The sequence below is a fragment of the Haplochromis burtoni genome, unplaced genomic scaffold, assembly GCF_018398535.1.
Source record: "Haplochromis burtoni strain Fernald_Lab_line unplaced genomic scaffold, NCSU_Asbu1 Contig_65, whole genome shotgun sequence".
NCBI lineage: Eukaryota > Metazoa > Chordata > Actinopteri > Cichliformes > Cichlidae > Haplochromis > Haplochromis burtoni.
In genome coordinates, this window is record NW_024582426.1 from 1,266,253 (window position 1) to 1,284,665 (window position 18,413).

Genomic DNA, 18,413 nt, shown 5'->3' on the forward strand with positions numbered 1-18,413 from the left:
GGGAGAAACATTTCGTCACTCATCCAAGTGACTTCTTCAGTTTCTGGTGACTACAGGTTTCCCCGGTCTTCTAAACAGTACATTTGCATAATGACTGTTGTTGATCAACAGTCATGAGAATATGCATAATCATGATGAAGGAACTGACCTCCCAGGCCATTGTTCCTTCAGTGGGCTGTTTTCAGTCATTAAACACAGCACATGACAGGAACAAGTATGTTCTGGAGACAACAGAGCTCTGAGGGTCCGAAATATGCTCACCTCACCTAATTCCAAGGTGCACGTTCAGAGGTTAAAGCTACAGCAACATGTGTAGGAAATGTCATAACTTTATTGTTTGACTAACATATTTTCAGCTTATTGCCTTCATCATGACCCTGATGAAGTAATAAGCTGAAATTTGTCAGACAACAATAACTTGTTGATCCTTGGAGAAAAGGAATAGGAAAGGTTGTCAAGATGGGCCTTTGTTGATGGGGGTTTACTTTTCTTCCTTGGGCTATTCCTGATTAGTTTGCTGGAGCATTGAGGCCACGGCTATTGGGACGATTAAAAAATGTGATGCTTTTATCCCAAACATGAATGGATATTAAAAGTCTTCTGGATAATGAGTTTGGTTTGCTAGAGTTCACACAGATTTACACAAAACTGGTGAAGGTGAATTTGATTCAAAGCAGATAATTTTTGTTTTCTTTCAATCTAGTTTTAAGAAAAAATGCCAGGCTGTAATATCTCATTAATTGTTGGATGGATTGTCTTGAATTGTGTTTTATATTTGTGACTCTTGTTAAAGATTATTAACAGTTTTCTGTCACTTTAATTAACAGGTTGTATTTTAAACCTAATTTTCTTTCCTATATTTTGAGGGTTGTAGATTATAAAGGCTTGAAATAAAGCATTAACGCACACGAGGGAAATGTTAAGATATGTGCAGATAAGATTAAGAGATTTATTGCTGCCTCATATCTGTCCTATGATCAGGAATGTCTTGAACTTCTGTCCTTTGCCATTTATATCTGCTATGTATGTGGTAGAGTTCTTGTAGCATTACTCATCATGTTGCCGTCTTAGGACATACATACTACATTTATTTATATATGTATAGACATATAAAATGTGTGTGTATGTGCACCCCCATGGGCTAAGGTGTAACCACCAGGTGCTCTTTCCATCTGATGTTTTCTTTTCCATAGGGGTCATATGAATGGCTCCTACAGCTGAGGTGGTTAGGCATCTAATCAGGCTGCCTCCTGGGCGAGGTGTTCTAGGCATGTCCAAACGGAAGGACGCCCCAGGGTACACCCTTGCCACAGAGAGATTACATCTCTTGGCTGGCCTGGGAACACCTCAGTATTCACCAAGGTGAGATGGAGGAGGTAGCTGGGGAGATGGAGGTATGGGTTTCTCCAGAGGCTGCTGTCTCCTGGATAAGCGGTTTGGCACTCCAAACCACTGTAAGAGGGGTACATTTGGCAATTGAGGCACTTGAGGTTCTCAAACTGTGGCCCGGCCCACAGTTTGAGAACCTCTGTGTTACTGTATGCCCTGTGCAGACTTTGTTAATCACATTGTTTAAATTTTACAAAATACATTGTATTCACATTCTTGACATTGAAATCTGGGTTTTATGGTAACCTGCTTGCAAAAATGTATTTTCTGTGCAATAGCTCACAGTAGCTATTGCACAGAAAAAGTAGTCCCTCAGGGAAAAAGGTCTACACTGATTCAGTGTTAAAAATTATAACTATCTCCAATACATGCTTCAATTTACTATACAGACTCCAAGCTGTATAATCCTCATATATTAATTTTATCTAAAAATAAAAAAACAAAAACAAGAAACCCCCCCAAGCCTTTCAGTATCAAGAAATTCACAGTATATTTATTTCTTCTAGACAGAGTGGGGAGTCATTTTAACCTGAGCTTTTACAAAATGATGATAATAAATGATCACTGAATAAAGGCCAGCTTCCTGACCTTACCTTGAAAAAGCCCTTGTGTATTTTGGCAGGTGGTTGTGGGATAAAAACCCTGACGTGTCTCTGATAAGAATTGTGTCTGTGCATGTGCCACGTTGTCAAACAGTGAGTACAGTGGTAAATTCAGCCCCTCACTAATTTCATTTTCTTCAAAACACAGAAGGGGACATCTCGCCTGAGCCATGTCTGGACTGAATGCGTCTCTCGGATACTTTGTGGCTGCTGTGACTTTTGTAGTCTCAGTTCGATTTCTCCTTAAAAAACGGCCACGGTTCAGCTTCATCTCAGAGTTTACATCTTCTTTTATGCTGGTGGCATGTTGGCTGGAGGTGCAGACCATCGTGGAGGTGGGCGAGTGGGCCGGGGGTTTGGGCCCTGATGTGACTTTAACCATACTGTTTGTGGTATTGCTCACACACGGTATAATCTGTGGTGATGCATCAGGGAATCCCAGCCTGGCTGTGCAGAAATTCATGAAGCTTGAGGCCACCACCGTAACCACACTGCTTGATGTTGCTGCCCAGTTTATTGGGGCTCACCTAGGCCTTCTTGCAGCCAAATACTACTGGAGCCTGGAGCTGACAGACATGCACATGATCAAAAACCTGATGATCAGTGAGTGCAGCACATCTCTGCTGGTTTCTGTGCTTCAGGGATTTTTTACCGAGTTTGCCTGTGCCCTCATCTTGCACATCATCCACTTAAACCTATGCCGCCGATCTGCTCTGATCAGAGTGCCGCTGATTGCTGTCCTCCTAACATTCCTGTCCCATTCAGGTAAGCCTGGGAATAACTGGCTTTCCTAATCTTTGTATTATTTAAACGTTTTACCTTCTGCTTTTTGGGATCCATTATTTGCATCCATTTTTTTTTTTTTTACTTTGAAAGTTCAGAGGACTTAAAGCTGGAAATTTAACAAAAACTGTATTTTCCTATTCTTTTCTTCAGCCAAAGGTTATACCTCAGCTTACATGAATCCATCACTGGCATATGGACTCACCTTCCACTGTTCTGGATTTACCTTTGCAGAGTATGCAGTGGTTTACTGGCTGGGCTCTCTCACAGGTAAACTGATTAAATGTGCATGTCCTTTCAGGTCTTAAAAAATTAACACAATACATAAAATAAACATTTGATTTCTAGGTATGACTTTGGCTGTTCTCCTGTACATGGGCCATATTCCCAGAATCTTTGCCAAGAATCTGCTATACTCCCAGAAGACACGTTTCAGAGTGCCCAAGACAGACAAAGCAGAAATGCAAATCTTTACTTACCAGTGCTCAGCTGTAAAGAGATGTTTTTAATTTAACAATTTATCAAAAATAAAATCTTCAAATTTTGTCCTCCGTTTCTTTTTTAATCATGACATACGTTTTTATTTGAAAAAAAAAGAAAAAAAAACAATTTACAAGATACATATGATTTTTTTAGCAATGTTAGAGTGTTAGCATAAATAAAAAAAAAAACAACCCTTGTAATCAGAAATAAAAAAAAAAAAAAACAAAAAAAAAAAAAAAAAAAAAAAGTCAATAAAATTAAAAGAAGTAATTTCATTTAATAACATTAAAAAAAATAAAAAAAAACCTTCTCTAGTCTGTGGGTGGATGTGACACAACAAAACTATATATTGCTTTTATTAAGAACCAGTCCTTTGTATGTTAAGCAAATAGAGCAGAGCCATGGCTGCTACGTGCTGGTAGCACCTGGAGCAGAACTGAGTTTTGATGTCTGTGACCCGTCATTCTTTGTGTCTTTTGGCTGATTTTTAGCAGAAGTGATTGAATCTGTATGAAAGAAAGAAAAAACAATCAGCACAAATTTTTTGTCATAAAAGTCCCGTGCAAGAAAACATGAATTTCATTAACATTACTGATGTTGGCAGTATGCTTATATAAGCCATATTGTGTTATGGTATGTTTCGTCTTAGATATAAGTTTTAAGTTTGTCACCTTTCTGCTTTTGCTGCTCCAGCTGAGCCTCAGCTCGGTCTGCCCATAAACAGTAATCTGGATTATTCAGTAAGGTCTTCCTCTGTCCACAACTGAGACATCTCATCACGGTAAAACGAGTCTTGCTGTTTTTTCCTTATTAAAGAAATTCAGTTTAAATAAATAAATAAGTAATTTTTTAAATATTTATTCATTATCAACCATTTCTGAAACACAGGACAGAAAGTGACATCCTACATTAAGTAGGGACTGAAAGATAATAGGGGCTTACGTTTTTGTCTTGTTGTAGCAGTTACACCTGGGATGAGCAAAGAGCAGCACCTCTTGCACAATGTCCTCTTCACCGATGGATCTCTACATAAATTGAAACATTAAAATGTTAGTCCATCTTTAAGTACATTCTGATTTTACTACTGTCCATCAGCTCCAAGACCAGTCTCATGTAAATATATGTGAATCTACACACAGCTACACATTAACATCATAACACTTGTCCACACATTGTCAGTGTGAGACTGCTCTCATGTGTGAATACAGCAGGGTAAACGTGGCAGATGTTCCAGACAAATGCCAACTGAGCTGCTGGTCCTTATGTGTGCTTGTGTAGTTCGTACGGTATCGTATATTTAACACTATTTCAATAACTTGTTGGGTTTTTTTTTTAAATGTGACATTTTCATCTCAGTAGTTCAATACTTGATCTAAAGGGAGCTCTGTGGCACGCCGAAATATCCTGCATTACTCTTTTGCTCCCCAGACAATGTGATCAACGGGATTTGTTAAAAATCAGTATTTAAGTACACGTGATTATCATCTCAACTTACTGTCTGAGAACGAGACGCTTTGCAATCGTCTTCTGTGAGAAGCAGAAGAAACGAGCCAGCTCCACATTTTCCGGATTTTGAGCTAAAACACAATGTGCAGCCTGTGGACAAAACGTAAGAAACCAGCTGAGCGACCACATTCAAAACAGAGAGCATGCTAGCATTTATGTAGCATGTGACTGTAGCTGGAAGCATCGTGACGATAATTAACTAAAACTTTCTCCAACCTGGTAAAGGTAGTTCAGTCTCTGGTAAGCTTCTTTGTCTTTCAAGTGGAGCGCCATTACACACAAAAGTCAGATAACAAATTAGCCCTAATAGTAACAGCGGATTACTTCTAACTACAGAAGTATGACCCTCTGAAAGTAGCTACAACTAATATACTTCCGGGTTAATCCTTCAAAATAAAGGCACACAACGTGATTCACACCTCGGAAAATCAAAAACGCTAAATCATCAGATTAGGAATTAACTGTCTACAACAATTCAAAGACCCGACAAGCATCTTGTATCTTTGTAGTTTAGTTATATCAACATCAAACCATATCACAGAGAAATTATTCATTGATTCTACAACCAATTAATTGCAAGGCTTGTAATTCTTTTTCTATACTACTTTGACTTTGTGTGGCTTACGAAGTAACGGATGATCTCTTTACACATCAATCACATTCACATCCAAATCACAAAAGTAAAAACAGTTGAATTTATTTGAGTGTGCAGACAAAGTCGTTAGTTGTCCAGAAGAGAAACCGTTAACAAATTGTCTTTACCAGCCTTTGTATCCAACCAGTATCATATGGTCACGTTTTTCAAACTAGTTAAGTACACAATATACACATGGAAAAACAAGAGCATTTGTTTAGTCAACACGAACACAAAGGACAAAGTTCAACATACAATACTCATTTTTAATAACAACAGAGAAGAAAGTAGAAACCCTGTCAATCTAACATTTTAATTTACCTGTAAGGTGCGCCTCTGGTATCAGGAGACTATAAAGATACAGGGGAAGAACAGGTACAGTAGCTCTGTTGTGTGTAACAAATGTAGAACGACATAATCACAACACATGTTCATGATGATGACTCCACTGAAATCTTTCCTATAAAACCAATAAAAGAAATGTCCTTAAACAATGGGTGGATGTGGAAATAGCACAAGTGTTCACTGAATGAGACAATATGTGACAAGAAGGGGGACAAACATAAAATTCAAGTATCAAAATAACTAAGACACCAACAAGCTGAAAAGATCAATTACAAAGGTAGTAAAAATCATGGGAAGAGAGACACTGAGACAATCAACAATACATTAGGCAACATTTTGCATTTGTTTAAGGCAGTTGATTAAAAAAAACTAAGTAGAACTAGGCATCTTCTTCATTCCAAGTTAAATACAAGCCTAGCCCTAACTTATCACCAGAAGAGTTGATGTACAAAATTAACTATGCCCGACTCTGATACTACGCACTTGAGTTTGACTTGTCTTCTGACATCTGAGAATGAATAGAGTTCATATGGACAGCGGTGGGGTTGTGCTCTAGATTTTTGGTCTTCTTCACAGTGAGGTTTGTCAGGGCTTATAAGGCTGGTGCATCAAGAGTGGCGCACCACTCTCAGCCTATTGTCTGGCACAAAATCTAAATAGTTGGCACATATCTGTGCACAGCATGGGAAGGCAGGATAGCTACTTTCATCAGCTAACGATTGCTCTTCATGGCCTCCTTGGCTGCCAAGATGAGAGGTGTGAGACTGGAGAGGGGTTTCGCCAGCTTCAAAAATGGATGCTGAAAAAGATGTGGATGTGAAAAGAGAATATTACTGGCCTGAAACACAAACAAAGTAAAACACTGAAGAGTTCAAAGAGTAGCCAATAACTGGAAACGTTTGTAACCTGCAGGAGCTCTTTGCCACTGCCTCTTTTCTCTACATCCATTTCCAGGCACAGGTTAGAAAATCTCTGAAAATTGGAGACAGCTTCTCAGGATTCTGAAGCTCAGGTGTGCCATTTGTAGCAATTAGGTATAATGCCTGCCAAAGGGGAAGAGACAAACAAACAAAAACTTTAAAAGCAGAGTTTTGGGAAACAACACACTTAAAGGAAATGAATCAAGTCAAACTGGCTGAGAGGGAAATGTACTACAAAAGTTAATGCTGCACAACTTTCTATATTTGCCTGGGATATTCCAATCCACATGAGCACATTCCACACAAGAAGTGAAGCTTGTCACTTATAAAGTAAACAGACCAAGAGCGACAAAGTCAGAAAAAGCAAAGTGTGAAATATAGGGTAATAAAGTTCATTATAGTGGTAAAAAGGAGCAGGGTGTAAAATCAGAAAACGTTAAAAATAAACAAAGACAAGTGTTTATCCTGCTTTTCTGTTGAATCATGGGAGTCTATGGCCCACAGTTATTTTCTAACTACACCAAAAGTCCGACAGACACAAATCACCGATTCAGTTTTAAGTGATTTACTGTGACCTTGTAGACACTGTACAGATGAATAAATTGGAAACATTTCATTTAAAAATGGTATATATTTCCCTACGCTGCTCTACACTATATTAAAGGTGTCTAAACCAAAATGTGTGAAAGTGTTCTGCACTCACTCGTAGTGGATTCTCATTCAGGTAGGGAGGTTCTCCTTCAACCATCTCAATGGCCATAATACCCAGTGACCAAATATCTACTTTAGGCCCATAAGCCTTTCTGGTCACCACTTCAGGAGCCATCCAGTAAGGCGTGCCTACCATGGTGCTGCGTTTGCTCTGCTCTGGAGTGATCTGGGCGCAAAAGCCAAAATCGGCTGTCGAAGACATGAAGAAGAGTGAAACAATTTACACCGGAAGGATTTAACAATGCAATATTTATCATAATTACAGCACAGGACTCACTCAGCTTGACAGAACCATCCATCCCAAGCAGCACATTGTCACTTTTGATGTCTCTGTGGATGACCTGATTTGCGTGTAGGAAATCCAATGCTTGTAAACACTGGATGAAAAAAAGAATTGAGAGAGGGAAAGATGGCGTTTTTTATTATACCTTTTACATAAAGTGGGGGTCAGTTTGTTTTACAGGACTGCAAAATGTAACGTACCTCTCGGCAGACAGCAGCTATCTGGGCCTCATCCATGCAGGTCTCTGTAACCACATCTGTCAGCGAGCCACCAGCAAGATATTCCATCACCACAAATAACTCCTCCCCCATCAGGAAACTGGCACATAAAACAAACGCATGTGAACAATCAGACAAAAAGTACTGTAAAAAAGTTTAAAAACCTGCCAGGCTGTAGGTTTACGTTCACTCTCACCTGTCTAAAAAGTTGACAATGTTTGGGTTCTTGAGCTCCTTCATCACTAGAATCTCGTTGATGATCAGCTCCTTCTTCGGCTGCTTTTGTAAGTTGATCTGTTTAATGGCGACCTGGCAGTGTGAAAAAACATATATGACCTTTAGTTCACTCTAGGTTTAACATTCAAAAATCTTTCCTCCTAATGTAAAGTGTCACACAGTAAGTAAGAAAAACACATACGCATATGCCTTTAAGAGATAAAATGAGTTTCTAAGCAGTTTAGTGGATTTAGTGGTTGGTGCAGATGCTGGACTTTAGATACTTCTTGTTGCATAACAGATAGCTCTTGCTCAGTTTAACTTAATTCAACTTCTTCATTTTTTGTTTGCTACAATTAAAATAATAAAACTTTGTTTTTTATTGAGCTAGATTGCTTTTGATATTTGTGGCTACTATGACACAATAATTTATCATTTCTGGGGATAAATAAAGTACATCGTTCATCAGATCTACTTGTCAGGTGCATTGATGGAGACCCAACGCACTGCAGTTCTCACTTTAAAGTTGTTTGGATGGGTCTCCCTGTTATTCTGGCTACACAGCCAACTACTCACAACACTTACAAAATTCCTGGCAACCCAGATCATTACAAACTTCACTCCACAGCAACGTCTCAAATGTACCACCTGAACACCTTCACCATGTTATCTCTCTAGTAAAACTCCCTAAAAGCTCTTTCTAGCTACAACATGTTCAGTGTTCATCTGCTCACTATAAACTAAAACTGTGCACCTACGTATTACCACCCAAATAATCTTTTTAGTAACTACCAGCTGCCTCACAATCATTTTTATAAGCAAATAATAAAAAATAAACAAAAGGTGCAGTCCAATCCTTTCAAAAATGGCTTTAGCTTGTCACTCAGCCCCGCTTGCTATGATCCATATTATTTTTCTTTTTTTTGATACCACCTAGTCCATTACTTATTTAGTCTTTACCTCCTGTCCTGTGGATACATCAATGGCTGTGAATACTGTTCCTGATGCCCTGTAAAAAGAGGAAGATTATTTATTTACTTCAACACATATTCTAAGAAACTATACACTCACAATTATTCTTCAAATGCATTTTTACTCACTAAATGTTTTACTTAAAGTCAGTAATACTGAAGAGAATTTATGTTTGTATGAGTTGAGAGGAATCACATCTTGATTAGGAATGTACTACCTGAGAAAAACAAGTATTCATGTGTAACTTATAAATAACTTGTCAATCTTATAAAGTAAACTTTGACATTAAACCCGATGCTGAAGATTCTCCGACCTAAAAGCTGGTTGTGAAATTTCACTTTCTGTTTTTGGGTGGGATGATCAGAAGTAAAAACAGAGTCAAACTGCTATACTGTTTTGTTTTTATAACACCTTCTGGAAAAAGCTTTTAAAAATCCTGCTCTGGAGAAACAAGGAATTTTAAAACATTAAACATATTAATCAACATTAATAATATGACACATCTGCTATTAATAATGAAAGTTATTAGTCTACTACTATTTTTTCTCATGGTAACATTGCTCCAGGGCCTTTTCACAACAGAAAAAAAGAACTTGTCAAACTAGAAATGGTGAAACTGTTACAGACAAGACCGCCCTCCTGGCAAAATTTGCCAGTAAATAACTTCACCAGTTTAAAACTCAGCTCCTCCTATTGTGAGTATCTACAAGAGACTGAACAATAACAATCTCTGGTGATTTAAAAATCTCATATCGCATATCAACTGATACCGTTTCTTTCAGATACAGCAAACAAACTTTCATTGTTATTTATTAGTTAATGTATCAGTCCCTGCTAAGATAATATAACAGTCCATTTTAAAAACAAACTTGTTCATACAGCTACAAGCAGATGTGAATTACTCCTTTACGTTGCTTGTGGCATTTCAAACACTTGCTCCCAAGAGGAAACTTGTAGAGCGGCCTCTGACGAATAAACTATTCAGTATCAGCACTACTAACGTGGACCAAGTGTGTTTTGCCTATCGCTTCCTCACTTTCTAATTTTGCATTTCAGCCATTCGAAATGTTGTTACCTATGTATATGCAAATGGATAATATCGATCAAGCCCTACAATCTGATATCAAAAAGGCTATTCGCTGTAAATATTTAATTAGGTCTGGACAATAAAGATTGAAAATCAACTGCCTGTTTTATAACATAAACAATTAAAACTGTAATATAAAAAGTAACTCACCCCTGGCCAATCTTTTCATATCGGGTGTACTTCTTCTTGGGATCCCCAATACTGACTATGGTTCCTGTAAACCACATTTAAAACACGTGTTAAAAGAAAATGGCAAATGGAAGTGACAGGAAAAATGAATTATGTCTACTGTATTTATGCGAGACTAATGATGAAGTAAGAAAAATTTACTCAGTTTGTCCATGATCTCTTCGTCTGACATCTTGCCCTTCCTTTTTTGCCTGTCTGCAGCCTTGGAGGCCACATCTCCGTCCGGACACGTGCTTGGAGCAGGGATGGGGTCGATGACAGAGCGAGTATATACCTGCGAAATACAACAAACATTAGCCAAAGATTAAGATTATTTTTAAATGGTTATTTAAAAAAGGAAAAACAAAATCATTAGAATTAGAAGTTGGAAATAAAAATATCTTATAATGAATTCTGATAATAATCGTTACGCAGTAAGGCCAACATCTGGCAGGTGACATACACTCTTTGTGTGTTCTGGTCTTGGTGCCACAACTGGTGGAGGCGCTTCATCATCGTCATCATCATCGATGTCTTTGATGTTTGAAGATGAGGGTTCAGTGCCTTTTTTGGCAGCCTGGTATAAAGTCACAGCAGATTTTGTTAACATGTATTAGACAAAACAAATATATAAAAAAATACCTTTTAAAAGTCCCAAGATACTTACGGACTGAGGCCCTACTGTAAATGTGTCTTTTTCTGTGAATTTAAAAAAAAGTGTGTTTTTAGTAACCATGGAGGTATAGTCAATTTAAAACTTAAAGTCTGAGTGTCATTAAGCTGTGACACTCACTGATCAGTTTACCCCTAAATAGGGTACCAAAAACATAACATTCTCACCAGAGGATGAGAAGCTGAGGTACTTCTGGCGACCGTTGCCTGTAGAGTCATAGAACTTAAGGACATCAAGCACAGCCTGTGGGTTTTTCTTCTGCTCTGACTTGGTAATGTTTGACGTCTGGAGTAGTCGAGCCCATTGCTCTGGCATACCCTATGTATTAAAAACAGAAAGGAAAATGTGTCCAATAATGTAAGCTCTAATCTAAAGGACATGCTGTGCTTTGGTAACAAGAGAGCAGAGTTTAGTGAGTGAAAAATGAAAATAACCAAACAGCGAACTCACCGTGAACTCCCCTGTTACAGCGTCAAACCCAACATGTATGGTATGTTCAAAATCTGAAGGCGGTGAGATTTCTGGTCGCTCTTTGTCTCGATCTTTCTTCCTACCACCTGAAATTAAATGAACCTTTATCCAAATTGACCAGGACAACACTCGCTACAAACACTAGACTTGAACTTATTTTAGGCCAAACTTTTAATCTTTTTATCTCACTTTTTTCAGCCCCAGAGAAGATTGAGATGATCTTATTGCGCTTCCTCTCCTCAGGCACAGAAGGCAGCGGTTTAGAGCTGTGGTTGGCCGAAAGTGAGTCTTTGCCAGAGCCAGTGCTGAAGATAGTGCTGCTCATCCTGACCGGAGGGGCAGGGGGTTTATCCTCAGGATCTCCGTTATCACACATGGCCAGGAGGTGGTTACAAGCCTCACAGGGCTAACCAGGACAGGAATACAGCGTGTGAGGATAGTAAGTGGTGAGGGAGGAAGGCGGTGCTCACATCAGCATGAGACACTAGTGTGTTCATGCACTGCAGGAGAAAGAAAACACCAAGAAGTACCTGGAAAAAAAACAGATATATGAAAGAGTATAACTACGCTGTAATAAAGCTAGAAATACAACAGGGTGTAGTGACAAGAAAGCAAGCACCCTCTATAATAAAATAATAAGTTAAATTTGCTACAGAGGTTCAATAAGTAGGAACATTGGAAGGTGTAACGTTTCGTAAGAACCCTGAGCAGACAGAAAAACCTACACAAAGCCTGACATGTTTTCAGAGACATCACACTTTCTCTGTACTTGTGAAAAAGCTGCTGCAGAGACCTGCTGCACCAACTTTACAAAGTTAACTGCGCATAGAGTCGACAGGGGTACCCAAGAATAAACATAAGCATGATACACAGCAGACTAACTCGAATAATCAGCTCGTATTCTAACATCTGAAAGGTGGAAGAGGAGCCCAGATGACAATCAAAGAACGAAGTTGCTCCTTATCTAGTGCACAAAAATGAAAAGCTTGCACCTACTTTCTTCATTTTAAGGTTTATAAAGTACGAGCACAACCTCATGAATGACCCACATATTTCCATATAACGGTGTTCCTACTGTAATGTCTACTCAAAATGCCCTTCAAGAGAGTAACAACAGGGGCGGCTAGCGGGCTAAAGCTAGGATAACTACTTGGCCAACAAGTGTGCTAGCCAGAAGCTAACATTAGCAAGCTATAATAGCGACTGCAAGCCTTAAATAGAGCTTTCAGCTAACGCTAACTTGACAACCAAGCTTGAAGGTTCCTCCCCATGAGCCGCCAAAAATAACACTGTTAAGCGGTGCTTTAGAAATCACAAAACATACCAATTCACAAACTATTCCGCACAAATGAGCTTTATTTAGCTAAAGAAGGCGACGCAGGAGCAGAGAAGCTTACCGGAGAATCCACACCAGTTAAACTTGATTGGAACTTCAGTCCAGAACGATCCTCGACGGTGTGCAAAACGTCTGTATATCCTTTAAAAGTTATTCCCCCGTAACAAGGGCTCCCCGGTGGTACAGCCGGCGTATAAATAACTTAGTACAAAGGTTATTCCAACTATTTACAGTGCAACTTTTCTTCTATCTTTTCGGCCCTTGGATAATTCCGCTATGGCGAAGGGGAAGCGGAACTACCGACCCAGCCCTGGCCTGTTCAATAAAATGTTTCAAATGAATGTGTGTTGACAGTGTTGGGAAAGTTACTTTGAAAAAGTAATTAATTATAGTTACTAGTTACTTCTTCAATTAGTAACTGAGTTACAATATTCTAAAAGTAATTAATTACTTGAAAAGTAACTATTGTGTTACTTTAAAAAAAATGTTTAACCCTCTGGGGTCCAGGGTATAATTGGCCATTTTTAACTACTTTTGATTTTCCCTCCACATTTCACCTTTAAAAACTATTTACTTTGCCTTGTTTGGTATCATCTTTTCAGCACAACCTCACGTGTCTGAATTTACAGTTATGTTTTCATTTTGACATACTGTATTAACACAATTGATCTAAAATCAGACAAAAAACATAAAATCAGAGTAGAAAAAGTTATATTTTTTACTGTAACAACCACAAACATGTTTAATGAATCATATTTCATAACTTTAAATGCAAATATAAATTGTCAATTTTAAAATCCTATGCACAAGTTTTGCAAACAACAAAGTTATTTGCATCCATTTACCTTTTACCTTGATTTTTTTAAATAACCATTTCAAACTATTTACAGAACAATCAGCTGTTCTGCATTCAATAAGATGCCACACAAATTATTTGTGCCACTCCAAATATTTCTGTCCACTATAAAGGAGAACATCACAGCCTGATACCTGCAGGTCTGACAGCAGCAGTGTATCACTCCTGTTTCTACCTGGAGACAGCAGTCGCCTCATTGTTCTGACACTACACGCAAAACACCACAACACAACACATTAACTACATGGCGAAGACAGTCAGCTATCTGAAGCAAAGAAGAAAAAAAGAAAGAAAAGAAAAATCAGAGCCCGTGTGCAAAACCACACGGATCATACCCGGAGCTCCAATAACACGTTTTTAAGCATTAAGAATAATAAAAATGTGAAACATGCTGAAACCTATTAAAGTGGACGTTTAAGGTAATGTAGTTCAGCATTTACAGATGTAATTTTCCAGCTGCAGAGCAATTATTTTGTAAATTATAAATGAAGTGTGGCAGGTTTCTCTCACTAATCTGACATTAATGTAACGTTTGTTTATTTTCCTGCCTTAAGAAATTTTAAATGGCCTAATTTTGAAAGCCTAATTTTACTCAGATTTTTATGGCATAAATGAAAAAAAGGAAATAACATACTAGCAAATTTACTTTCTATACACGCATCATTGTTTCTCAAGCTGTGAGAAACGACAGAAAAATGTACAGACTTATGTTAAGTAACAAAGACTCATTCCAAATGAGGGCAATTTTTTTATAACAACAACAAAGGCCTATTTTGAGAGAGGAAAAACAATATAGACATATAATATATTAGTTATATTGAAAAAGGAAGATGATGGGTTAACTACTTATTAGTTTTCCTGCAGTATAGTTCATAAACTACTTAGAACATAAACTAGTTAGAACTTATAAGGTTCTTCATCTTCTTTCCCCTGCTTCCTTTAGGGGTTGCCACAGTGGGTCATCTGCCTCCATCTCACCCTATCCCAACATCCTCCTCAATTTCTGACTGTGCACTTCCTGGTCCCTTCTAATGACAATCTAAACATGTTCAGCTCCGCTACCGCCAGCTTGGCCTCCTGACTTTTTATCAGTGCCATCTCGTCTCAGGTCTCTCTACCATCATGTAAACCTTCATTTTCACTCTACTGCTATCCTTCAGTCACAAATCACCCTTGGCACTCGTTTCCACCAACTCCAACAGATAAAACTGACTTTATAACAAAAATGTCTATATTTTGTGCATATAGTTATCAACTGAAGTTAAAATAGGGCTAGATCGTACTATTCTGTATTAACAGTTTGTTCCACAAGATGGTGTAGAAAGTCAACATGAGAGGAAGAGGAAATATGGAGAAGCAGAGGAAGCACCTGGAAAGTAACCGTTATCAGCAGCAGCATCACCTCCCAGAGGGAAATCAAGTAAAACAAGAGGAGGAGTTAATGAGGATGCTGAGTATATTACTGGTATGATAAAAGCTGTTGGTGCTAATTTTTCCAGTCAAAAATAGCTATGAAGCAGATGCTATTTGCAGTGCGTGTGCTCTTACTGATATGTGATTTAGACAAAAGACAGTTGTGATCCTCTCAGGTAGAGAGCATATCCAGATCTTTACTGGGGGATCTCAGGTACATTTTCTTACTACACAGGAGCTGATACTTACATGAAGTATTTCTAGTAAAATGCTGCACCTGGTGGTGAAAGTTTTAGTTAAATTTTACAGAGGGTGACTTCAAAAAACACTTCTACTGTGTTGACACTGTGTGACTATGCGCCTCTCTTTGCTCATTGGTGATGCATAATATGTTGCAGACTTAATTCTTTTTAACAAACTATGTGATTATACAATTTCTAAATTACCCTAAGCATTTTCTCTGCAAAACAAGAAAAATATTGGACTGGCTCTTCATTGACTGCATTGTTTGAAGGCGTTTCCATGTTCCATGTTGTGTAGTGCCACATGCACTACCCAACAGGGTCAAGAACATACAACTACAAATGGAGCCTTGTAGGAGACCAAAATTGGATAACAGATGTAATAAGACAAGACATAAGCTGACAGAATAAAAAACTTAGTTTTTCCTGACAGCATGCACGGCAGCACAGTTTGTCACTCATAAATCAAACATCCAAACGTTGGCACAGGATGACACCTGGTACTCTGTCTCAAATGGATATGACCTTTGCCTCATCATGGCATTCTTTAAACTGCCACAAGAAAAGAATACTGATAACATTGTTGTTATATTGTATTTATAGCAATCTGAACTATATACATTTTATTCAGTGTTAAAATACAGATTATACTACTGTAGACTCCAGTTTTATAATTGTGTTATTATAATAGCCCATTTTACAGTCAAAAATAAATGAAAATCACAACCAAATAGCCCAAAACTGAACAAATTAATTGATAAAAACATGTTCCTTAATTAGGTGCGCTAAACTGAACAGATAAAGAATCATGATCCTCCCAAAATGAGGTCATAGCAGGAAAAATGCTTGCACAGGTTGCAGGATTCACAAAGATAAACATAGTTACATTAGCTGGAATGGAAAAAGATAAATTCTGATATCTTTCAGCATTTATCTGTTGTTTCAGCAATATCTCAATATTCTTTCCCATCTCAATTAGTCCTGTTCTCTGCTGCAACATTTCTGCAGATAAGATGACAACACTGAAAGTGCCTCTTCCTTGTCAGTTTGATAAAAAAATAAAAATGCCAGTACAATTTTAGCTATTTAAATGACTTGATGTTTCCACATGTATTTGGACAGTGCCACACAGCAGATCATTGTGACAAGAAGAGTCCCTCCGCATACGTGTGCCACCAAAGACCCATCACCCACTGGGAGCTGGAAACTCACTGGATTGAGATCCTATAAGGCAAAAGGGAAACAAGTGAATAATTGAGTTTTGTTTTTGTTTTTTTTATCACCTTTTCACTCAAGATTTGTTGAAATATTGTTCACAATCACCTGCTGAGGCTTGACTTTAACCCAAGAACAAGTGCTTGAATTGCTGGCAGTGCATGGTGCATCCACAACTCTGTGAGGCTCTAAGCTGCTGAGCTGTGCGCCTGGATAAGAGAAATAGTTTTAGAAGAAAGTGTTTCAGAAAGCCAACGTGAAAAGGCTTTAAGTCACGTTTTTGTTTTTACACTATAAAGTTTTGATCACTAAACTTATTATATGTATGTAACCTATGACTGTTGTATCCACAACCACAAAAGTGAAATAATTTGGTAATATTCATTGACACTCCACTTTCATAGAAAACAGATACAGATTTAGGTTTTTACGCTCCCACATCATTTAGTTTAATTATGCAGTCAGGTAAAATTGTATTGTGAACAGTAAGGTTGATTTAATGTATTTAGTTAATTTGTTTCATTACACATTATGACACAAAATTGTATTTTAAATATCACATCTGGTTAACATTGTTTTCCGTCTGTATAGATTTACACAGTGTCAGAAATTGCTATAAAATAAAATGAATCCACTTACATTTTTCTGACCGCAGCAGCAGCTCTGGAACTTCTATGTCAACAGATTTAAACATTTTTCCATCAAACGAGGGCTTGTGGTAGCGACCATGTATTGGAATTGTTACTTTGAATAACTTGGAAGTTGGTCCAGTGGAGAAAGGATACACATAGGTGACAAATCCTGAAGCTTTGTGAGCAGGAACCTCAAGGTCAATGGCTGAATCTAGTAACATCTTACAAAGTTTAACACAGAAATAATTAAATAAAACATATATACTGTACACATGTTTTGTACATGACTGTGGTTTGTAGTAGAATTTTACACTGTGTTATGCTATATCTAGTTGCTCGGCATCTTACCTTCCAATCGTTTTGATCACTAAGGGATGCAAGTTGATATGGATCAACATAGACATCTCTGGGCCATCTATGAATCAGCAAAACTTTGACACTACTGAGCTCTTTGGATCTGAACTCAACTGTAGTTGTCACCTCCCTAAAACATATTAGAAAATATCATTGATTTTCCTGACAAGCATCCCCAAAGGCAGCACAGCTTTCTTTTGAGAAAACAAACAACCGAATACCTGTGGAAACCCTTTTTGTTGAGCTCCACTCTCACTGATGAGGGCGCAAGCCACTGCCTCAGAAGATCACAGTGGTTCTGAATCTCATCTGCACAAATTAGCAGGTTACACTGATCAGGTAAAAGCTTTTTGAATTTGAACAAGGTGCATTTGTTTTTCAAACTGTGCTAGATTATATAAGTCATGTTATCCATACAGGGGTATATTTACAGCACTTTCTTGTCTACTGTAAAAATACTATTGCTTCCTTCAAACTTTAACCCCCCAACAAACAAAAAAACAACAACCCAAAAAACAACCCACAAACAAACAAAAACAAAAAAAACCCAACAACTTAATTTAAATGACCTTCAATCAATAATAATGAGAGCTTATTGAATGACTATCGAGTTTTCACGTAAAACCTAGTTCACGTACCCTTTTCGCCCAAACAAAGACATTTCGAGAATAAGCTCAACGCAGAAACAACATAGAACAGTTTAAAATACATTAAAAAAATATAATGGCCAACGCTGAGGCGTGCTTATTTAACTCAAGCACAGCTACTACCGCTTAAGCGCTTCTTTGAAGTGTTTACGGAAGAGGATTTTTGAAGGCCCCTTTTGTAGTTTCAAGGAGCCTGCAAATGTGCCTGTGTAGAGATTGAAAAACACAAGCTTTTAAGGAAACATTTAGTAACATTT

At 37.9% G+C, this 18,413-nt stretch overlaps 4 protein-coding genes across 5 annotated transcripts; 1 reads left to right on the top strand and 3 right to left on the bottom strand.

Moving 5' to 3' along the window:
* The first annotated feature begins 1,209 nt into the window (after positions 1–1,209).
* On the top strand, positions 1,210–3,314 carry aqp12 (aquaporin 12). 2 transcript variants are annotated; one of them, XM_005923354.3, is made up of 4 exons: positions 1,210–1,362; positions 2,140–2,756; positions 2,928–3,044; positions 3,123–3,314. In XM_005923354.3, exons 2-4 carry the CDS (start codon positions 2,162–2,164, stop codon positions 3,281–3,283), a joined length of 873 nt encoding a protein of 290 aa, XP_005923416.3. In that variant the 5' UTR covers positions 1,210–1,362; positions 2,140–2,161; the 3' UTR covers positions 3,284–3,314. The 2 variants fall into 2 exon arrangements, with proteins under 2 accessions (XP_005923416.3, XP_014189357.2); XM_014333871.2 differs by lacking the exon at positions 1,210–1,362 and having other exon boundaries at positions 2,042–2,756.
* Positions 3,315–3,526: 212 nt separating this feature from the next.
* Positions 3,527–5,302, bottom strand: LOC121811883 (ribonuclease P protein subunit p21-like). Its single transcript, XM_042221374.1, has 5 exons — positions 4,980–5,302; positions 4,753–4,853; positions 4,200–4,282; positions 3,929–4,063; positions 3,527–3,763 (listed from the first exon to the last, which is right to left on the bottom strand). The coding sequence occupies exons 1-5, from the start codon at positions 5,034–5,036 to the stop codon at positions 3,666–3,668; spliced, it is 474 nt and encodes a 157-aa protein (XP_042077308.1). The 5' UTR covers positions 5,037–5,302; the 3' UTR covers positions 3,527–3,665.
* Positions 5,303–5,435: 133 nt separating this feature from the next.
* pak2b (p21 protein (Cdc42/Rac)-activated kinase 2b) lies at positions 5,436–13,106 on the bottom strand. Its single transcript, XM_042221373.1, is given in 16 exon segments — positions 5,436–6,541; positions 6,649–6,707; positions 6,710–6,785; positions 7,366–7,562; positions 7,651–7,750; positions 7,857–7,974; positions 8,071–8,183; positions 9,051–9,099; positions 10,300–10,363; positions 10,480–10,612; positions 10,781–10,894; positions 10,985–11,016; positions 11,158–11,308; positions 11,441–11,547; positions 11,651–11,867; positions 12,859–13,106. Coding segments are annotated over 15 exon segments (1,587 nt in total). The 5' UTR covers positions 11,838–11,867; positions 12,859–13,106; the 3' UTR covers positions 5,436–6,454.
* A 2,782-nt stretch (positions 13,107–15,888) lies between these two features.
* Positions 15,889–18,305, bottom strand: pigx (phosphatidylinositol glycan anchor biosynthesis, class X). The gene is made up of 6 exons (XM_042221375.1): positions 18,148–18,305; positions 17,731–17,818; positions 17,504–17,639; positions 17,163–17,376; positions 16,632–16,732; positions 15,889–16,532 (listed from the first exon to the last, which is right to left on the bottom strand). Exons 1-6 carry the CDS (start codon positions 18,218–18,220, stop codon positions 16,395–16,397), a joined length of 750 nt encoding a protein of 249 aa, XP_042077309.1. The 5' UTR covers positions 18,221–18,305; the 3' UTR covers positions 15,889–16,394.
* Between the last annotated feature and the right edge of the window lie 108 nt (positions 18,306–18,413).